This window comes from Hemiscyllium ocellatum, chromosome 3 (assembly GCF_020745735.1).
Source record: "Hemiscyllium ocellatum isolate sHemOce1 chromosome 3, sHemOce1.pat.X.cur, whole genome shotgun sequence".
Taxonomy (NCBI): Eukaryota; Metazoa; Chordata; class Chondrichthyes; order Orectolobiformes; family Hemiscylliidae; genus Hemiscyllium; species Hemiscyllium ocellatum.
The window spans coordinates 107,607,949-107,630,017 of record NC_083403.1 but is presented as its reverse complement, the minus strand read 5'-3'; the positions used below and the strand labels follow the sequence as shown (position 1 = coordinate 107,630,017).

The following is a 22,069-nucleotide window of genomic DNA, read 5'->3' as shown; positions in this document are numbered from 1 at the left end:
CTCTCCACTAGAGGAGTTGCAGTCCTGCTGGCTGCAGGTTCTAATTATAGGATGACAAATATAGATAGGGATTTCCTCTTTTTTAATCGAGCATGTTAAATGGAAAAGCTATAAGTTCAGAATGTGAGACTTTATATACAGTAGCCATGACAGAAGCAGGGCTTCATGACTGATTGTTAGTGAAAGTGACAGTGTCTATTACTTCCATTCTTCTGAGAGATGGGATGTTGATTTGCTAAAGGGGACACTTTTTCCCCATTTAGGGACAAAGTACTGCTTTAGGAATTTGCTGACCAATCTGATCAATACATATATAGTCCCAGCATTGCCACCTTCATTCATTACTGGGATTACAGCGAGTCCCCAAAGAAATGAGCTGGTGGAGGCTGGACTGAAAGTAAATCCAAACTATTGGCAAGGCCTCTTGGCAGACACCAATGAGAAGAAAGACTGAGGGGTTGGAGCAGTTGGATTTTAGAGGCTGTGACTTTGGAGGGGTCCCTCTGATGGACACAAATGACTGTCTACAAAGGAGGTCCCCACTCTCTTGCTCAACAACAACTTATTCAGCTGAAGTAACTGGGCTACCCGCATGGCATGGATTCTCCCCTGCTATGGGTAAAATTGCAATGGTAGCAGATTGAGGCCATGAGCTTGTGATTAATTTGCCACTTAAGAACCCCAGTTGGCCCAAGAATGGGTGCAGAGCACAATGCTTCCATTGCTTCCTATGAAAGGGGAGACAGGTGAGGGAGAGTGAGTAAGCAGCAGGCAGGTTTTGTACTATGAATCTGTTGTTGAGGGACCATATTCTAATCTCAGAGTATTATGTATAATCGTATTTCTCTACAGTATATGATAAAAAAAATTACAAAAATGATTCCAGAACTGAAAGGTTATACTACCGGGAATGACTGAACAGATTCGAGCTATTTACTCCCAAAAAAGGAAGGTTGAGAAGCCAGCTGATAGGGTAAACACAGAGAAAATGTTTCTGCTTCTGCAGGAGACTGAACTTAGAGCCTATAGTGATAAGGTCCTCACTAATAAATCCAATAGGGATTCATGAGAAATGCCTTTACCACGAGAATGAGAGAAATGTGAAATTTGCTTTGACGTCTTTGAGGTAAAAAGCATTAATATATTTATGGAACGCGGGAAAAGTATATGAGGGAGAGAAGAATAAAAGATATGATTATAAGAATTTAGGAAATTAGGTGAACGAAGGCTCATGTATAACATTAACACCAACATGGAAAGGTTGGGCTAAATGTCTAATTTCTGAGCTGTATGTTCCTAAGTAAATAAAGTAAATTTCTTATGTGGGTTTTAAGGTGAAAGGTTGGTAAAGATAACACAGTCTATTCACCTCCAGAATTCCTGCTGTCCAGTTGCCAGCCAACGCACTGAACGGATAAGTTGTATGTGCACAAATATTAGCCAATAATAAGCATTGTTCAATATGTTTACAACATGGTTCAGTGACATTATTTATTCTATTTCAACCCCAGGCTTGAAAATTAATTCTTCCATTTGGTGTTTGCACATCCAGGGGCTGATGATAACAATTTAAACTCCATCTTCTACGAGCATTTAACAAGGTCGCTGCAGCAGAGCTTGTGTGGTGACTTGATCCTGGGTCGCTGGGGAAGCTACAGCACGGGTGACTGCTTCATCTTGGCCTCAGATTACCTCAATGCCCTTGTTCATTTGGTAGAAATTGGCAACGGCCTTGTAACTTTTCAGCTCAGAGGACTTGAGTTCAGAGGTAAGCTCCAGTCTTCGTAAAATCAGAGTGGGATTGTATAGGCAAATTGAGGCTTGTTGACACATGTAGTAGATTTGGGAGGAAAAGACATTTAACTAGAGATCAGTTGCTTTGATATGATTTTTACAACTGGTGGGGAGGGATGAATTAGTACCCTACTTTTCAAACTTCTTGGCTGACACAGCAAAGATTAAATGTTCATTTTAGTATGAGGCTATGCATCACTCAAATTAAAATTTATTTAATTAGCTCACCAGAACAAATCGGGAGATAATTTTGAAGTTTGATTGCACGAAAGAAGGAGCAATTTTATTACTTGCTAACCCTGAGAAAAATAATAAGATAATAACATCAAACACGCAAATACAAGTACAATCTTAAAAAAGGATAGTATTCAATACAAAGAGAAGATAAAAGAATATGCATTTTAAAGTCTTTAGGGTGTTCTTGAGGTACCATGTTTTAACCTGTTGGTTAGGGATTTTCTGGATCTGTAGCAGCCATGAATATTGCGGATATAATTCACTATCTGGTATTTCACCTTGCTGTGCACAAATTGTTTATAGTATTGTGACATTACAGTAAAATTTACTAGAATTTAGACTTGATTATTAAGCACTTTGCTATGTCCTGAAGCTATGACAGGCTCAATCTAAATGCAATTCTTTAATTGCCTTTACATAAACATTCAATTATTTTTATGGATGTCTATATTTTGAATTATGTTAATATTCTGCAGACATCTGCACTAGTAGCCATAAAAAATCCCATGCTACCAACCTCAAGCTGTCACTGAGACTGCCTTGCCTTCCGTTTAATTATCACATTGTGTTTTAATGGTAAATTTCATGATTTCATTGCTGCTGAATTGAGAGGTAAATATTGGATGTCTTTCCAAACATTTTTATGCCATATTTTATTCTGAGTTTACATATTTAATTATTTTTTATCATATTTTTGTGATACAGATTAGTAAACAATAAGATGAGTAGAGAATTAGATTGAATGTTCCAATTTGGTACCTACATTACATAGTCCTTAATGTTGGATTTTAGCAGGTTGAATATTTGTTATCTTATTTATTTATGACTTGGCAGGAAATGAGGAATAAAAATTAATCCAAAGATACAAATAATAATGTAATGGTTCTGATTCAGATATGTGTGGTTTTGTGAATTCTTTAGCATTTAAGTGCATCTGTAATTAGCAATTTCAGACAAGTCACTTCAGACAAGTATATGCTACCTCTTTCTGCAAGTAGTACTAGATGACGTTGTTTGAGGTAGTTCGCTGCAACCATTCCCCTGTCTTTACTTTGCCTTGGACCTATTTAGTAATATAGAATACACCATTACAGATTATCTACAGAAGAGTCACTGTTCTTAGACAACAAGAAGCTTTGTTGCATAACAGCAGTTAGTACCACTACATTTGGTCAGGCATAACTACTAGGACCTTATGGAGCTGGTACAGATACATCTGCTCCTTCTGAAAGCTACAGTAGAACTCCTTGTGTCCATCCATAGTGTGTGTATGACATCAATGGAATGGGTGGAGCAGATATACCATGAACCCTAACCCTTTCAGAACCATTACCTTCTGCAAAAAATATGATGTGCGTTGGAAAGACTAGGAGTCGATCTAAACACGTCTCTCATATGTATAGCTGGTGATAGGGATTAGGTTGTCTGGGAGAGAATGCTCCCCAGTCTTCACTGGGGGGATGATGGTTGACCTGCTCTAGCAAGCATTGGTAGTGAATCATGTCCCCAAAACTGTATTTGATATGACACATGTACAGGCACCGCCACAAGTGAATTGAATTTGTGGCGATTGATTAATGTAGTTATTTCAATTTTCACTGGTTGCAGTTGGCATGAACATAAATTTGTACACACAGACAAGAATATGGATATGAATTCAGGCACAATAGTATTCAAATTGCTCACAGTGACAATGTCAAAAGCTATAGAAGCATCAAAATTGAGCAAACAAGAGTAAGCTATCAAAACTGTTTAATCGGTCAAGAAGCTTTTAAACACTGAAAAAACAATCTGGATTCAGTCAGACAAACAGTCTTTGTTGTAGAAACCCATTATATAAAAATAAAAGAAAAAAATTGCATTTACAAAAAACACTTGCAGTAACCTAGGGCAATGAAAGTGATAGGATTGATAATAATTTAATGACGACTGTTTGGGAGAGGATCTGGGAAACCTTGACAGAAATTATTAGTGCCTTACTCCTGTATGTGTAATTTGCACTAAATAGAGTTGTCATCGTTTGAGAAGCATCATGTGTGACATTTAAAGAGACCATTATAAAACACCAAAGGCATGGCATGAGAATTTTGTGTACTCAGCTTAATGGTCATTCATCGCATTTGCAGTTTGTGGGATCTTGCTGTGTGGATATTGTATTTACCAGCATTCCAATGGTTGGAGACTCACAATTAATTAATTAATGTAAGCACTTCTGGATTTTTTGAGAAGGCGATAAGGTACTATATCAATTTAATTGTTATTTTTATATATTAGATTGCAATAAATTTTAGGAGAAGAAATTGCGGCTAACATTGCTGCCCCATAGCGCCAGGGACCCTGGTTCAATTCCAGCATCAGGCAACTGTTTGTGTGGAGTTTGCACATTCTCCCTGTGTCTGCGTGGGTTTCCTCCGGGTGCTCTGGTTTCCTCCCATAATCCAAAGATGTGCAGGTTAAATGAATTGGCCATGCTAAATTGCCCATAGCATTCAGGGGTGTGTAGGTAAGGTGCAATAGTAAGGAGTAAATATAGAATAATAGGGTAGGGAACGTTCTGGATGGGTGACTCTTCGGAGGGGCGGTGTGGACTTGTTGGGCCAAATGGCCTGTGTCCACATTGTAGGGATTCTACAAAGAAATGTGTTCCACTATTACCCAGAATTTCAAATTACACTGTGACAAGTAACATACCAACATAGAAAGTAAGAACAAGATTAGACCATTCTGCCGTTCAGTATGATCATGGCTGAACATCCTACTCAGTACCTTGTTCCAGCTTTTGCCCCCTTACTCTTTGATCCCTTTAGCCCTGAGAACCATACCTGTAACTTTCTTAAAAACAAAATCCATGTTTTGCCCTCAATAGCTTTGTGTGGCAGAAAATTCCACAGGCTCATCATGCTCTGGGTGAAGAAAATTCTCCTCATCGCAGTTCTAAATGGTCCATCCTTAAGACTGTGACCTCTGGTTCTAGATTCCTCACACATCAGGAAAATCCTTCCTGCCTCTACCCTACCTAATCCTGTTCGAATTTTATAGGCTTCTATGAGATCCCTCCTCTTTTTCTAACCTCCAATGCAAATCGTCTTACTCGATCCATTATCTCTTTATATATCAGTCCTACTATCCCAGGAATCCGTCTAGTAAGTCTTTGTTATACTCCCTGCATAGCTAGAGCATCTTTCCTGAGATAAAGAGGCCAAAACTGCACACCCTAATCCAGCTGTGGTGGTCTCACCAAGGCCTGTATGATTGCAGCCAGACATCCCTGCTCTTGTCCTCAAATTCTCTTGTTATGAAGGCCGACATACCATTTGTCTTCTGCGCCTGTACACATCCTTTCAGCAACTGGTATACAAGTAAACCCAAGTCTCAATGCACCTCTCCCTTTCTCAATCTGTCATCATTTGGATAATAATCTGCCTTCGTCATTTTGCTATCAAAGTGGATAATGTCATATTTATCCATATTATACTTGATCTGCCACGTATTTGCCCAGTCACTCAGTGAATGGCTGTGATCCAAGCACTGATTCTTGTAGTATCCTAGTGCTCACTGGCTGCCACTTAGAAAATAAACAGTTTATTCCTGGGTTTTGTTTCCTGTCCACCACCCAGACCTTATGCATGTCAGTACACTACCCCTGATTCCATGCAGTTAATTTCATTTGCTAATCTCTTAAGTGGGACCTCATCGAATGCCTTCCAAAAGTCCAAGTAAGCCACATCCACTGATTTCCCTTTGTCAACACTACTAGTTACATCCTTGAAGAATTTCAGTAAATTTGTCAAGCATGACTTCCCTTTTTCAAATCCATGTTGACTCTGTCTAATCCTGTCACTGTCTTCTTAGTGCACTGGTATTAAATATTTTATTATTAACATTATTATTATTACATAAGTAACAAATTGAAAATACGTGGTGCATATATTCTGACAAATATTGTTGAATTTACTTCCAACAAATTTACAATATGGGCAACACAATGGCTAAGTGGTTAGCACTGCTACCTCACCGTGCTAGGGACCTAGATTCAATTCAGCCTCGAGTGAATGTGCAAACTCCACATAGACAGTCAGCCTGTGTCTGCGTGGGTTTACTCTGGGTGCTGCTCCCACAGTCAAAAGATGTGCAGGATATGTGGATTGGCCATGCTAAATGGTCCATAGTGTCATGGGATATGTAGGTGGATTAGCCATGATAAAAATGCGGAGCTTCAGAGTTATGGTAGGAACTGGGTTTGGCTGAGATGCTGTTCGGAGGACCGATGCAGACTCGATGGACTGAATGCCTTCTTTCCACACTGTAGGCATTCTACAATTCTTTATATTTGTATATTACTGCCAAAGACCGTTGACCAAAAAATCTATTACATAGGGACATATTAAATTTTAATTGCAATATTTTTAAAAAAATGTTCAGTAAAAATTTGACCACAGATGTAAATTCAGTGGCTCCCTGGAGAGGGAGAATCTAGAATGTTACACCTGACAAGGTTTCAAAGAAGTTTCAAAGCACTCCAACTAAATTTGAGATCTCCATGGAATATCCTAGACTTCAAACATGATGGTTTTAAAAAAAGACAGCATTCTGGGCAAAAGATATAATTGAATTTCCCCCTTTCAAGAATAAATAGAATACAGGGATTAAAGTTGAGCTTCTACCCTGTTCAATGTGCATTAGTGGTTTGACATCCTGGTGTGTGAACTAATGTGTTGTGAGGGTCGCAACTCTGAGAACACCCATTTTAATACTTGTGCACCAGAAGTAAAGAAAAGGGAAAAGACTGACTCACTCTGTGACAAATATTTTTTCAATCAATCTACAAATCCAAGGGTCTCAAGAGCGACTATTCAACTACACGTTAATGCAACTGATAACATTCACTGTAACGATCGCAATATTTTACCGTATTGCCTTCACAAGCAATTCAAAAACCTGTGTGTAATTTTTAAGCTTCAATGTTTTTGGAACAAAAACAGAAATTGCTGGACAAACTCAGCAGATTTGGCAGCATCTTGGGAAGAAAGTAGAATCAACATTTTGAGTCTGGTGACTTCATCAGAATTGTTTTTAGTAGCTTAAAAAAAGTGGTATTTATACTGAAGCTAAAGATTTAGGGGCAGGTCATTGGAGGAGAGAGAGAGAGATGATCGGGTGGGTGGAGACAGGAGCCCAGAGAGACAGAGAAATTTGAAGTGGGTGGGTAAACAATGAGATTATAGATATCAGGCCAGGACAGAAGAAAAGCTGAATAAGTGAATGGTACACAAGCTTCTGGAGCCATGACTCACCTTCTTGTATAAATACCTCCCTCTATTTCTCCCTTTTTTTTAGCTTTGACAAAGGGTCAGTTAGATTCGAAACTTCAGCTCTTTTCTCTCCTTACAGATGCTATCAAACCTGCTGAGAATTTCCAGCATTTTGTCTTTTGGTTTCAGATTCCAGCATCCGCAGTAATTTGCTTTTATCAAGTGATAATAAGAGTTGAGACTGAGAAAATGGGTTGGTTGTGCTGAATGCAACCCATATAATATGATAATGGGCCTAGGTATACATGGGAATGGATAACTGTGCTAAAAGTAACCCAGGTTATAACAGGACTGAGTTTGGGATTGGGAAAAACATGAAAAGATTAAATCAGACTCTAAAGTTATTGAATTTGATGTTGACTCCTGGAGGCTGCAAGAACCCCAAGTCGAAAATGAGATGTTGTTCTTCAACAACTTGGATGGATGAATAACCAAGGGGAACCACCTCTCCTCACTTGGGAGCTTAAGCTTTGAGGTATCCTGTTTGGACCTATAACAAATTGGGGAACCTTGCCTGGGATGGGTCGTAACAATTACAACAATGATTAAAAGTACTTAATTGACTATAAAGTGTTTGGAATATCTAATGGTCATTAAAATGCAAAACAAATTAAAATGCAAAACAAACTTAAGTCATTCTTTTAAATTTCATAGTGCAAGTCATAGAATATAAAGGAATGGTATATATTTTATGCTATCTTCTGTGCATTTGTATATGTAGCTTCCACAGCATGCAGTATCAACACAAGTAATGATCAGTGCTAACAGGATATCTCCAGCCAAAAAGATATTCAGCCTATCACACAAATATATTTTGTGGTAAATGAATTTCAGTGCCAATGTGATGCTTAAATATAGGCCTATATATAAAGACTGGATGTTCACAACAAGCCTTGCAAAAATAAAAACACAGTAGATGTGACTCTGTGATTGGACATTTTGTGAACAATTCTAAATGTGCTAATAATTATGCTGACAACCAATTTAAGGTTATCAATTTAATTTTCAGTATGATTACTGGAAACTTCATATGTTAAAACACATCGTCTTGTTCTCTGCAGTCAGAAAGAACACAAAACACATTGCACCTGTTTCAGCTCAGCAAAACAGGTGACGGCCATTCGCTGGTTCATTTGTTATTCAATATGCCTGATATAAATTTAAATGATGCTTGACAGTTAATTAAAAACCAAAAGAACAGTGAATGCTGTAAATCAGAAACAAAAGCAAAAGTTGCTGGAAAAGCTCAGCGGGTTTGGAACATCTGTGAAGAGAAATCAGAGTTAATGTTTCAGGTATCTGAGGTTCTGAGGAAGGGTCACCGGACCCAAAATGTTAACTCTGATTTCTCTTCACAAATGCTGCCAGATCTGTTGAGCTTTTTCAATGACTTCTGTTCTTGACAGTTCACTGTCAGTCATCAACTAATTGGTGTAATCACTATGGTAGTGCCTCTACCAATCAGAATTCATTTTCCAACATTTGTTCTCATGCCATATAAAATGGTTGTTTTTCTTCAACATTGGTATTTCTTGTGAATTGTCTTTCCGAGTGTAAAACAAAACCTATTTTCTTCCAGGTACATATTGCCAGCAGAGGGAAGTTGAAGCAATAACAGAGGGTGTTGAGGATGATGAGGGCTGCTGCTGTTGTTGTGAACCAGGACATTTGCCTCACATGTTGTCATTCAACGCTGCTTTCATTCAGCGTTGGCTGGCCTGGGAAGTTACATCCTCTAAATACGTACTAGAAGGCTACAGTATCAGCGACAACAATGCAGCATGTATGTTGCAGATGTTTGACCTCAGAAAGATGCTTATCACCTATTACGTAAAGGTAGTAGTATGCCAGTAAGTTGCTAATATGTTATTTTGTTTCATAAATAGGTCTATTTGTCTCCACCTCCTACATTTCTTAAGCTGTGTTCCACCTACAGGCTGTTAGAACTGCCAGCTTTAATAAAGCAACAAGAATCAGACTCCAATTTTTGGACAATGACTGGGAAAGTGGGATGAAGTTGGATTTGGGTTTATATATATTTAATGGTAGCCCATTGAAAGCTGACTAGAAATTCCTGTGGTAACTGTATCTATACTGACAATGGTGTTGCCAAGTCTCAGGAATTTAGAATTAACCTTCAGGACACAGCTATGAGCAAAGCCCAAGAATAAATTCATAGGATTGTTAAAATTGAGTACATAACACGAGATTGGCTAATGCACTTTGCACAGGTTTGGCCCATGATGTCAACAGACTATGACACAACAGGCCACAAGAATCATTTGTACCTGTGCTAATTGCATCCTGTGCACAGTAACATTATAGGCAGTACTCGAGGAGTTCAGGGAGGTGAAAACTGGCTCCCTGGTGCGAGAAGTAACAAAGGCCAGTACTCAGGGTTGGGGGAAGAGGCCTCCTCTGGGACCAGGATGGAAGCCTACACTGGAAGCCAGCCTCTTTATTTTTACACGGGGGTTTGACAGGAAGGTTGTGCTAAAATTGGAAGTCCACAGAATGAGTAGAGGAGGGTGTCATGGCTGCTTGTTGTACTATGAGAATGTCCCCAGCTTTCTTTCTGTTCCTTGCACCATATAGAGGTGAAGGTATTAGGATACTTCACCATGTTAAAAACTGAGCTTTTAAAAATAATTCTAATCAAACATTTTTGTTTGATGGTTATTAAATATTGGAAATGAAGAAGAAGTCTGTTCAACTAGACACTTAAAAAGCATCCAATTGAGTAATAAAAAGACCGTTAATTTTCTGACTGATCACTAGAAGACGGATATTGTGAGGATGGATGTATTAGATAATCATTGCTGGATTGTATGAGGATGGCAGGAGAACCTAAAGAATGAACGTTTGGAGAGGCAGTTTTATAACGGTAATGTGGTTAGATTAATAATCCAGAGGCCCAAGTTTATGCTCTGGGGACATGGATCCGAATGTCACCAACACAGCTGTTGACATTTGAACTCAATTTATCCCCGTAACAGCTACTACATCATAAGATAGATAATGAAGAAAGAAATAATGGGAGCTTGTCAGAAGCAGGGTGATAATCATGGGAGATTTTAATCTACAAACAGATGGGCATAGGTGGCCTAGATGTTAAGACTGAATAACAAACAGAGACTCCTGGAAAGTCTCAGCAGGTCTGGCAGCACCTGTGGAGAGAAACCAATGATTCTTCTTCAGAACCAGTGTGCGTAGCCTAGGTGTTAGACTATTTGTGGAAGAATTTCTTCCAACAGCACATTATGGAGCCAACTAGAAAGCAGGCTATTTAGGCCTGATGTTATTGCAAAGAGATAGGATTAATTAATGAACTCATAATGAAGGTGCCCCTAGGTAGCAATGAGCATAATTTGATTGAACTTTACAATCAGTCCGAGGGAGAGAAGTGTGTGTACAAGACAAGAATTTTAAACTTAATTAAGGGCAAATATGAGGGCATGAAACAGAGCCAGCTAAAGTGAACTGGCAAATCAGGTTAAGGGTAAATGGTGATAGTGGCAGACACTTAATAGGATATTTCAGTGTACATGGCATAGTTTCATTCCATTGAGAAAGAAAAATTCCGAAGGGAGGACCAACCATCTGTGGTTAACTAAAATGAGTTGAAGAGGGTATCGACCTGAAAGAAAAAACATACACTTGCACAAGGTCAGAACATTGGACAGAAGAAAAGCAAAGGATGACCACCAGATTGATAAGAAGGAAAACAAAGTAATCGAGAAATCTAAACTAGAAATGTAGAAACATGATTAGAGTTTCTAGATAATGTTTTAAAAAAGAGAAGAGTCAACAAAATGGGTTTTGGTTTTATGGAAAGTGAGTCTGAGGAATTAATGAGGAATGGCGAGAAAGCAGGTGGATTGAAAAGGCATTTACAAAACATTATCCGGGAATCAGCTGTAAATCCAGAAATGGAAGCGAGGGAGAAATGCAAGAAGATTACAGTGACCAGAGAAAAGGTACTAGGTAAATTGTTAGCGTTATAGGCTGTCACGTCCCTGCGTCTTGATAGATTTCAACCTAGGATGTTAAAAGAAAAGACTAGTGAGATAGTGAAATTAGTGTGTTAATTTTCCAAACTCCCCTAGATTCAGGGAAGGTTCATTTAGATTGGAAAATAGTGTAAATAATTCCTTATTTAAAAGGCTACATTTGGTGCTATCACAACTGCATAAGGTGCACTTAAAGTCCTTGCAGTACAGTGTCTGTGACATCACTGCCAGTGAGTAAATTTGCTCACTGATTACAGTCCTTGAAGACTTCTACTTTTACCATCTCTCATTACAAAGTTTCAACTTACCATTATCACAATTGCCATTAGTGAGCAGCAAGTTTAATGTCCAAAAGTGTATTCAAAAAGGGAGGGAGACCAGTGGATCAGTGCAAAGCTTGAACTTTTAATCCTTCAAGTTGTTTATATAAATTATAACAAAGGTATGGTAAGTAAATTTGATGAAGACACAAAGAAAGGTAGGAAAGTAACTTGTGAAGAGTGTATAAAATTATGATAGGAATAGATAAGACAGAATCACGGAGGTTGTTTCCACTGGCGGGTCAAACTAGAACTAGGAACATAGCCCCAATATTAGAGGGTGCAGAGTTAGAATTGAGCTGAGGAGGAACAACTTCTCCCAAAAGATTGTGCATCTGTGGAATTCCCTGCCTAGTGAAGCAGTTGAGGCTACCTTGTTGAATGTTTTTCAGGCAAAGTTAGACAGATATTTGAACAATGAAGAAATTAAGGGCTATGGTAAGCAGTTGGGTAAGTGGAGCTGAGTGCACAAAAAGATCAACCATGATCTTATTGAATGGCAGAGGAGGCTCAATTAGCCAGATGCCCTACTCTTGCTCCAGGTTTGGCAGCATGCTGGGGAAGATTTGGGAATAGGAGGGAATAGGTGGAGATGGAGCCCAGACAGAGAAAGAAACAAAAGTTAGACAGACAGAGAGACTTTTGATAGCAAGCCAGGGAAGAGGAAAAGCTGGATAGGTGATAATCGGGATTGTGAATGGGTGAAAATGAGTTGGAAACACCCCATATTTTGACAGAACCTAGGGTATGGGAATCGATAAAAGACATGGAAAGAAGTACAGGTTTTAAAGTGATTGAACTTGATATTGAGTCCTGAAGGTTATAAGGAACCTAAGCAGGCAGTGTAATGCAATTCCTGCAGCTTGCACTGAGACTCACTAGAACAGTACAGCAGGCCTCAGACCGAAATGTTGGCCAGTCAGAATGATGGTGTGTTGAAGTGACAAACAACTGGAAGCTCAGAGTCATTTTTACAAAGAGAATGCAGGTGTTCCACAAAGCAGTCACCCAATGTCTTCGTTTTGTCTTCCCAATGTCGAGGGGATCGTTGCAAACAGCTAATACAGTACACTGCATTGAATGAAGGAGAATCGACGTTTCGGGCATGAGCCCTTCTTCAGGAATCATGCCCGAAACGTCAATTCCCCTCCTCTTTGGATGCAGCCTGACCTGCTGCGCTTTTCCAGCAACACATTTTCAGCTCTGATCTCCATCATCTGCAGTCCTCACTTTCTCCTGCATTGAATTAAGTGCAGGTAAATTGCTGCTTCACCTAAAAAGTGTGACTGTCACTTGGATAGTGAAGAGGGAGGAAGCAAATGGGCAAGTGTTGTACCTTTTGCAGTTGGACAGTAAGGTGTTGTAGGGAAGTGTTGGGAATGGGGGAGGAGTTGTCCAGGAGGAAACGGTCCAGGCAAAATACTAACAAAGGAGGAGAGGGGAATATGTGCCTGGTCATGGCATCCCACAGGTAGTAGCGGAAATGGCAGTTTATGATCCTTTGGTGCAGAGGTCGATAGGTGGAAAGGATCATATTGTTATGTAGCAAAGAGGAGAAGGAATGAGAGCTGAAACTGGGCTGCACACCGTGAAGGCACTAACAACCATTTTAGAGGGGAAACTTTAGTTTAGGAAAAAAGGTGGACACCTCTGATATAACTCTGCAGAAGGCGGCTTCACCAGATGGTTGCGATAGAGACTGAGAAACTGGGAGAATGAAATTGAGTCCTTACAGGAAGTTTGGACAAGTGTGGGTGTCGGTGGGTTTGTAGTGGATATCAAACACCAGCTTATCCCTAGAAATGATAACAAAGATGTCAGGGAAGGGAAAGGATGAGATAGAGATGGATCAGGAGAAGCTGCGGGGAGAGACCTAACTGGGATTGAAACAAGAAATTTTCCACGTAACCTACAAAGAGACATGTTATTTCAGCTGTGTAGCAAAATCTCCCTACATTTATATACTATTTCTTTTGAAATGGAGGCTAACAGTCCATTTTTCTTACCTATTACCTGCTGAACTTGTGTGTTAGTTTTATTTTTGATTCATGCACGAGAATTTCCAAATTACTCACTGTTGTAGCTTTCTCCATTTAAATAAAATTTATTTCTTCTATTCTTCTCACCAAGATGTGTAACCTCCGATTTTCCCATATGATATTCCATCTGCCGATTGTTTGCCCACTAGCTATGTCCCTCTGCAGACTCTGTCATTCTCATCATTCACCTTTCTCTTTATTTTGTGTCATCTGCAAACTTGGCTATGTATGTTCACTTTCCTGATTCAAGTAATTTTATACATTATAATTTTTATCCCAGCAATGATTCCTGTGGTGCTTCACTAATTAGAGGTTGCCATCTTGAATATGCCCCCTCATTCCAACTCTCTGTCTATTACTTCACCTGGTCCATCTCTGTCTCATCCTTTCCCTTCCTCGACATCTCTGTTATCGTTTCTAGGGATAAGCTGGTGTCCGATATTCACTACAAACCCACCCCCACCCATGCTGAAATGCTACTTCCAACACTATTGGCTCTTAATAAGTCATCTAATATGCTATACCTTAACAAATGCCTCCTGAAAATCCAAATAACTGACATCCACAGCTTCTGCTTAAATGTCATGTCTGTCATCTCCTTAAAAAATTCTAGTAAATTTGTCAAGCATGATATCCTCTTCATGAGCCATGTCGACTCTACTTATCATATATTGCATTTCTAAATGCTCTGCTATTACATCCTTTGTATAGACTCTAGTATTTTCTCAATTACAGATGTTAAATTAACTGGCTTGTCGTTACCTATTTTTCTTGACTCCTTCCTTTTTGAAATAAAAGTGTTACATTAGGAGTTTTCCAATCTCATGGGACATTTCCATATTGTAAGTATTCTTGGAGGATTACTAGCAGTGCATCCATTACTTCTATAACTACTTCCTTTAATGTCCTAAGATGCATCCCATCCTGCTCAGGGGATTAATTGGTATTTGACCCATTAGTTATCAGAGCACTTTTACTCTAGCTTTTGTATTTGATAGTTATTGTATTTATTTCTTCTCCTCCTCTTGCCCTTGATTATTTAGTAATTTTGGAATGCTATTAGTGTCTTCTACTGTGAAAATTGATCCAAAATATTTATTCAGCTCTTTTGGTTTCCATTGTCATTTCCCCAATCTCATTCACTCAGGGATCTATGTTCTCTTTGGTATCTCTCTTCCTATTTATTATACTTCAAGAAGCTGTCTGCCTTGATTTTACTTGCAAGTTTACCCTCAAAGTTCATTTACTCCCTTGTTTGGTTTTCTTTTGTTGGGTATTAAAACTATTCCAATCCTCTAGCTTATTATTCATCTTTGCCACATTGTATGTTTTATCTTTCAATTTGATGCTATCTTTAACTTCCCTGGTTAACCAACATTAGCTTAACTCCTTTTTACATTTAAAGGCGTAGAGTTATACAGCATGGAAACATCCTTTGGTCCAACTTGTCCATGCTGACCAGATATCTTAAATTAGTCTAATCCTATTTGCCAGCATTTGCCCTTTATCCCTTTAAAGTTTTCCTATTCAAGTACCAATCCAGATGTCTTTTAAATGTTGTGATTGTACCAGCCTCTACCACTTACTCTGGCAGCTCAGTCCATACATGCACCACCCTCTGCATTAAAAAGTTACCCCTTAGGTCCCTTCTGTATCTTTCCCCTCACATTCAACTTACATCCTTCAGTTTGGCCTTCTCTACCCTATCGAAAAAGTCTTGACTATTCGCCTTATCCATGTCCTTCACGACACTTCAGGGTAAAAACCCCAGCCTATTTAGCCTGTCCCTTTAACTCCAATCCTGGCAACATCTTTTAAAATCTTTTCTGCCTCCTCTCAAGTTTAACAACATCCTTCCTTTGACACATATGGTCACTGTTTCCTCGAGGATCTTTTACTCAGACGTCATTTATTAAACCTGCGTAATTACACATCACCAAATCCAAAATAGCCTGACCCAAAAGAGTAAACACTCTCAGGGAAATGCAAAAACCTGCTGAACCTCCTGAAATTATCAAGTCCTTTCAATATAGTTTAAGCGGTGCTTTTGTACTTGATACTAAATAGTGATGCAGTCAGTGCATTTTGCATTGTGAGTAATGCAAAAAGAAAGACTTGCAAATATACAAAACCTTGCACAATCTTAGGCAACCGAAAATGCCTTCCAACGAATACTTTTATTTTGAAGTGTAATCACTTCAAAAATCCCATAAACAGCAATATGATACTGACCAAAGGGCAGATAAAGCCCCTTCTGATATTTCTTCTGAAAAATGGCACCTCCAAGAGTACAGAACTCCCACGATACTGTACCCCAGTTTCACTTTAGCTTTTACACTCAGGTGTCTGGAATGGAGCTTAACTCAATAACTATTTGACCCAGAGTGCAATATAACCATTCATGTAGCCATGCTCAGCATCATTAATGCCCAGAGTAGGAGTGATTAATTAACATGGGTCACATGAGATCTTGTTAATGATAAACTGTAGCTGAAAGGTGTGATTTTGGTAAAAGCTACATGGAGGGCAATAATCAGAATGAAACGGGTACAGAAAACAAATTATGGGCATAACAGGCAAGTGACCAATGACAGTAAGCACAGCTGGTTGATTATTAAGACAGAAGTATCAGATAAACTAGAGGAGCCTCTCAGATTTTAAAAATGATTTGGGAGCAGTTGAATTTTATGTCATGAAATAATGTAAGTGATGCATTTGAATAGACAACTTTGCATTTGAGTTATTTGTGCCCTGAACAGTTATTAAATCAGACAGAAAAATAAATGAGAACCTTTCACACTTTTTGAACCTAAGCCCCATACCCTGAATAAATTTCCAATAATGCTTCCCCTTAAAAACCTACATTCTCCTTTTCTGTCATCTCCTTTTTTTTGATTTGCACTCCCTTTTTCCCTTCCCTGTGAAGCACTTTTGGGTGGCTCTATTTTAAAATTTCTCGACAAATGGTCCTTACTAAAGTAATTTCCTTTCTTAAAACAAATCTTTTAAGAAGCGTATTTCATGTTTCAGCTTTAAGCAATGAATAAATGTGGCATTTGTCATTTTTTAATGTATTGTTTGAATTATTATCAATGAAATCAGTTGGTATTAATGTGCATATCTGTTGCAACAGTGAGATGAGATTGTGTATTAACGAATTTCTCTTGGCAGAGCATAATATATTACTTGATTTGTTCTCCAAAACTGGAAGACTGGTTACGCAATGAATCTATACAGGAAGCCTTGCATCTGTGCACAACATGGAATTATGTTGATAGGGACCCAGGGGTTTTTAATGTGAACATTGATGAAGACTATGATCATTGCCTCAAGGGAATCTCAAGAGCCAGCTTCTGTAATACTTATTTAGAGTGGATTCAACACTGCACCAGTAAAAGGACAAAGGTACACGTTAAATTATATTTCTCAATTTAATTCCTGGTCATTCTGTTCATTTCCCATTGTTTCACTATAGTTTTCTATGGAATGTACATGGCTCAAATGGTATTTGGCAGTGCAGTGGCTTCCTCTCACCTTTCTCAATCTCGCTCTTCTCTTTATTTTTCCCTCAGCATTAGTGTGTTCCACATGTTCATCCCGATTGAATTTATTTGTGAATATATTTATGACCTAAAGTTTTGGATGCCCACACAAATGGAAACATCTTTTCAAAGTCTGCATGTCAAAATTTTGAAGACCCCTACCAGGTCACCCTCAGCTTTCTCTCTTCTAGACACAACAGCCCAGCTTTTCCGAGCTTCCTGATAGTTATTAATAAAATGTCTTGTGCTGTAGGGGTCCTATGAGAGTTACATTTACTATCTGATTATAAAAGTTCTCTCTTTCCCCACATTCATGGCCATGGGCCAGCGTTAGAAGATGGGATTATTATTATATAGATTTGTGCAAACTCAATGGGCTGAAGGGTCTCTTTGCTGAATGTCACTCTGCAAGGTTTGTGAAGGTTTGTAGCTCAGGTTGAGGTTTAGGGTGTAGGTTTGCTTAGTGAGCTGTAGGTTTGATATCTAGGCATTACCTTACCTGGCTAGGTAATATCATCAGTGGCGACCTCCAAGTGAAGCGAAGCTGTTGTCTCCTGCTTTCTATTTATCTGTTTGTAATGAAATGTCTGGATATTAAACCTACAGCTCAGCGAGCAAACCTACACCCTGAATGTCACTCTAATGATAGCAATGCTAAAAGGGTTAATGATAATTGCAGTGATTAGATGTGTATTCGCCAGAGTGCAAAAAATTAGGAGATGACCTAATTGAGATACTGGAGATAATTCAGGGATTTGATAGGGAAATTGCAAGGGAACTATATTCCCTCTTGGGGAAATCTTAAAATTAGATCTAGGCCATTTGGAATAACGCCAAAAAGCACTTCACATTCCGCGTAGTGGGAACTTTGGAATTCCACTTCCCAGAAAAAATAGACTAAAATTTCACTAAGGAGGCTGATGGATATTTTTTGGGCAGCAAGAGGTTGGGAACTCAGGCAGAGAAATGGGAAAAAAAAATACAGATCAGAATAGCAGACAAGCTGGGAATACTCAGCAGGTCAGAAAGCATCTGTAGAGAGAAGTAGAGATAATGTTTCAAATCTCTATGATATTTCATTGGAAGTTTTCATTGTGATTTGAAATGATAACTCTTTCTTTTCTGTGATAATGTCAGACTTCCTGAGTGTTTCTGGCATTTTCTGTTTTGATTCAGATTTACCAGCATCTGCATTATGTTACCTTTATAAAAGCTATCAATTTAGTTTAACTACCTCACACTTTTCCTACAACCCTGCAAATTCCATTTTTTCAAGTATATATCCAATTTCATTTCAAAACATTTTCTTGCACGTGTTTTCCTTAAGCCAATGCATTCTAGATAATACCAACTCATTGTATGGAAAAGATTCCCCCCATCTAAACCTTGGTTCTTTTGTCAGTTATTGTAAATCTTATTGTCGACTTAGAAGATACTTATATGCTTAAAAAGGGAAAATCTGCAAGATTATGCTTTTTCATGGAGGAATGTATCTGCAGGACTGCACCATATGTGTCTAAGTTGTGGTGTCAAATGTACAGGTTATGAATTGCAAGTAATGCTGTCCCATTCTGTGTTGCGTTACAGCCTGTGAGAAGTGATGGAGATTCTCTACTCGTTACCCTTTGTTACAGCCTTTCTATTTTTGGCAGAAGAGCTTTGGGAACCGCAACACACAACATGTCCATCAGGTAATCCACCAGGACGGGAAAAAATTCTGGATGTAAAAGCTACTGCTTTTTTGAGGTATTTTAGGTGTTGGTGCTGGTTTCCTTGAATTTTGGGAGCAGTAATTATTTTTGTAAACTGTTGCATTGTTTTGGAACTTTGGGGGAAAATAATCAAAACAATGGCACTTTAAAAAGGAGGAAGCAACACAAAGGCAGAGACCACATGATCAGTGAAAGAGAGAGAGAAAAAAAAACCTGCACTACTATCTGACAGCAGTGATCTGCACAACACTACCTTTGCTATTGAGTGCAAGTATTCCTGGACATGGGAGTGTGCCAAAGAAAAATTAACAAACAGCGAAAATCACAGCTGACCTTGGGGAACCTGTGTGGGGGAGATCACAGCACAGGTGCAAATAAATGAACAGTTTTTAAGTGTAACTTTGCTAATGTTGCTATCTTCTGTTTGTAAATCTACAGAAATGAGTAGGGTGAGTTCTTTTCGGTTATGTCTTACTGAGTTCTGTCTCTTGATGAAACTTTAAAAATATAAAACATAGGTAATAGGTCAGCCTGGAACAGTGTTTTTTAGAGCAGTATGACTGTGCTATTTTCTGGGTCTGGAGATTGTAATGGAGCAGATATGGCCATGTGGGTGATTAGGGAGAGTTTCATGTTGCTGATGATTAAGGAAGTGTGTTTGGTTGCGAATCCCATCAGATCGCATGGATCAGTTGCAGCAGCAGTTAGAGGCAATGAGGAATTTACAGAAGCAAGGGTGTGTGATGGGTGGCAGTTAGAGGAAGGGAGAAAAACCGCAGGTGCAGCCAGGGAAATGGGTTACCTCCAGAAAGGGAGGAGAGGGAGGCAGGTAGTGCAGGAGTCTCCTGTGGATATCCTCATCTCAAATAAGTATGCAGTTTTCAAAAATATGATCGACTCTCGGGGGAATGAAGCATGAACAGCCAAGTTTCTGTTACCGAACTGCCTCTAATGTAATGAGGGGAACGCCAGGTTCTGAGTGATTGATTGTGATAGGGGACTCTTTCATCAGAGGCACAGGCAAATTTTTTTTTGCACCTGACAGTGAGAAATCAGAATGGTGTGTTGCTTCCCTGGTGCCAGGATCAAAATTATCTTCGAGGCAGTGCAGAATATTCTCAAAGGGAAATGACACCAGAGGAGGTCATTGTACACATTGGGTACAACAACATAGGAAAGAAAAAGGATGAGATTCTGAAGGGAGAATATAGAAAATGAGGCAGGAATTTAAAAAGGAGGTCCTCAAGGGTAGTAATATCTGGATTACGGTGCTATGAGCTAGTTGGGCATAGGAAGAGGAGGACAGAGCAGATAAATGCATGGCTGAAGAACTGGTGCAAGGGAGAAAGGTTCACATTTTTGGATCATTGGTATCTCTTCTGGGGTAGAAGTGACCCGTACAGGAAGGATGGATTGCACCTGAATTGGAAGGGGACTAATAATATACTGGTAGGGAGATTTGCTTGAGCTGCTCGGGAGGATTTAAACTAGTAAGGTGGGGAGTGGGACCCAGGGAAATATTGAGGAAAAAGATCATTCTGAGACTGGTACATTTGGGCAAGCAGGAACAGAACAGAGAGCAAGGTACAACTGGTAAATTAAAATGCATTTATTTCAATGCAAGAGGACTAAGACAGATGAACTCAGAACATGGTTAGGAACATGGGACTGGGATATCGTAGCTATTACAGAGATGTGGCTCAGGGATGGACAGAACTGGCAGCTTAATGTTCCAGGAGAGAAATGCTATAGGAAGGGTACAAAATGGGGGGGGGGGGACAAGAGAGAAGGAGAGTGGCATTTTTGATCAGGGATAGCATTACAGCTGTACTTGGGGAGGATATTCCCGGGAACACATCCAAAGACGTGATTTGGGTTGAACTGAGAAATAAGAACAGGATGATCACTTTATTGGGATTGTACTATAGAGCCCCCGTAGTCAGCAGGAAATTCAGAAATAAATTTGTAAGAAGTCTTAACTATCTGTAAGAATAATAGTGGTTTTGGTAGGGGATTTTAACTTTCCAAACATAGACTGAGACTGCATAGTGTTAAGTGTTTAGATGGAGAAGAATTTAAGTGTGTACAAGAAAATTTTCTGATTCAGTATGTGGATGTACCTACTAGAGAAGGTGCAAACCTAGATCTACTCTTGGGAAATAAAGCAGGGGAGGTGACTGCAGTGTCAGTGGGGGAGCACTTTGGGGCCAGTGACCATGATTCTATTAGTTTTGAACTTCTTAATGGAAGGAAGGCCAATTCTAACACTATTAAGCAAGAACTTTGAAAAGTTGATTGGGGGAGGTGGGGGGGAGGGGGAAAATGTCAAAGTAGGAGGACAGCTGGAAAATGGAAAGCCTTCAAAAATGAGATAATGAGAGTACAGAGACAGTATGTTCCTGTTCGGGTGAAAGGCAAGGCTAGTAGATGTAGGTAATCCTGGATGACCAGAAAAATTGAGATTTTGATTAAGAAAAAGAAGGAAGAAGCGTATGTCAGGTATAGACAGCAGAGATCAAATGAATCCTTAGAAGAGTATAAAGGCAGTAGGATATACTTAAGAGGGAAATCAGGAGGGCAAAATGGGGACATGAGATAGCTTTGGAAAATAGGATTAAGGAGAATCCAAAGGGATTTTATAAGTACATTAAGGACAAAAGGGTAACTGGGGAGAGAATAGGAACCCTTAAAAATCAGCAAGGCAGCCAATGTGTGGAACTGTTGGGGCCGTGGGGGGAATTGGTTGATGGGGGGTGGTGGGAAGATACTAAATAAGTATTTTGCATCAGTGGAGAAGGTCATGGAAGATACAGAATGTAGGGAAATAGATGGTGACATCTTGAAAAATGTCCATATTACAGAGGAGGTAGTGCTGGATATCTTGAAATGCATAAAGGTGAATATATCGCCGGGGCCTGACCAGGTATTTCCTAGAACTCTGTGGGAAGCTAGGGAAGTGATTGCTGGCCCCCTTGCTGAGATAATTGTATCTGTACCATCAATAGTCACAAGTGAGGTGCTGGAAGACTGGAGGTTGGTTAACATGGTGCCACTATTTAAGAAGGGTGGTAAGCAAAATTCAAGGAACTATAAACTGATGAGC

The 22,069-nt window shown here is 39.2% G+C and overlaps 1 protein-coding gene across 1 annotated transcript in view; it reads left to right on the top strand.

The window, feature by feature from the left end:
* Positions 1-22,069, top strand: part of LOC132835855 (pecanex-like protein 1) — a 276,852-nt gene that overhangs the window by 209,152 nt on the left and 45,631 nt on the right. The window contains exons 26-29 of the mRNA XM_060854954.1: positions 1,553-1,768; positions 8,923-9,179; positions 16,884-17,117; positions 18,842-18,945. Of these exons, the coding sequence (XP_060710937.1) occupies positions 1,553-1,768; positions 8,923-9,179; positions 16,884-17,117; positions 18,842-18,945 (811 nt within the window). The remainder of the gene's footprint in view (positions 1-1,552; positions 1,769-8,922; positions 9,180-16,883; positions 17,118-18,841; positions 18,946-22,069) is intronic.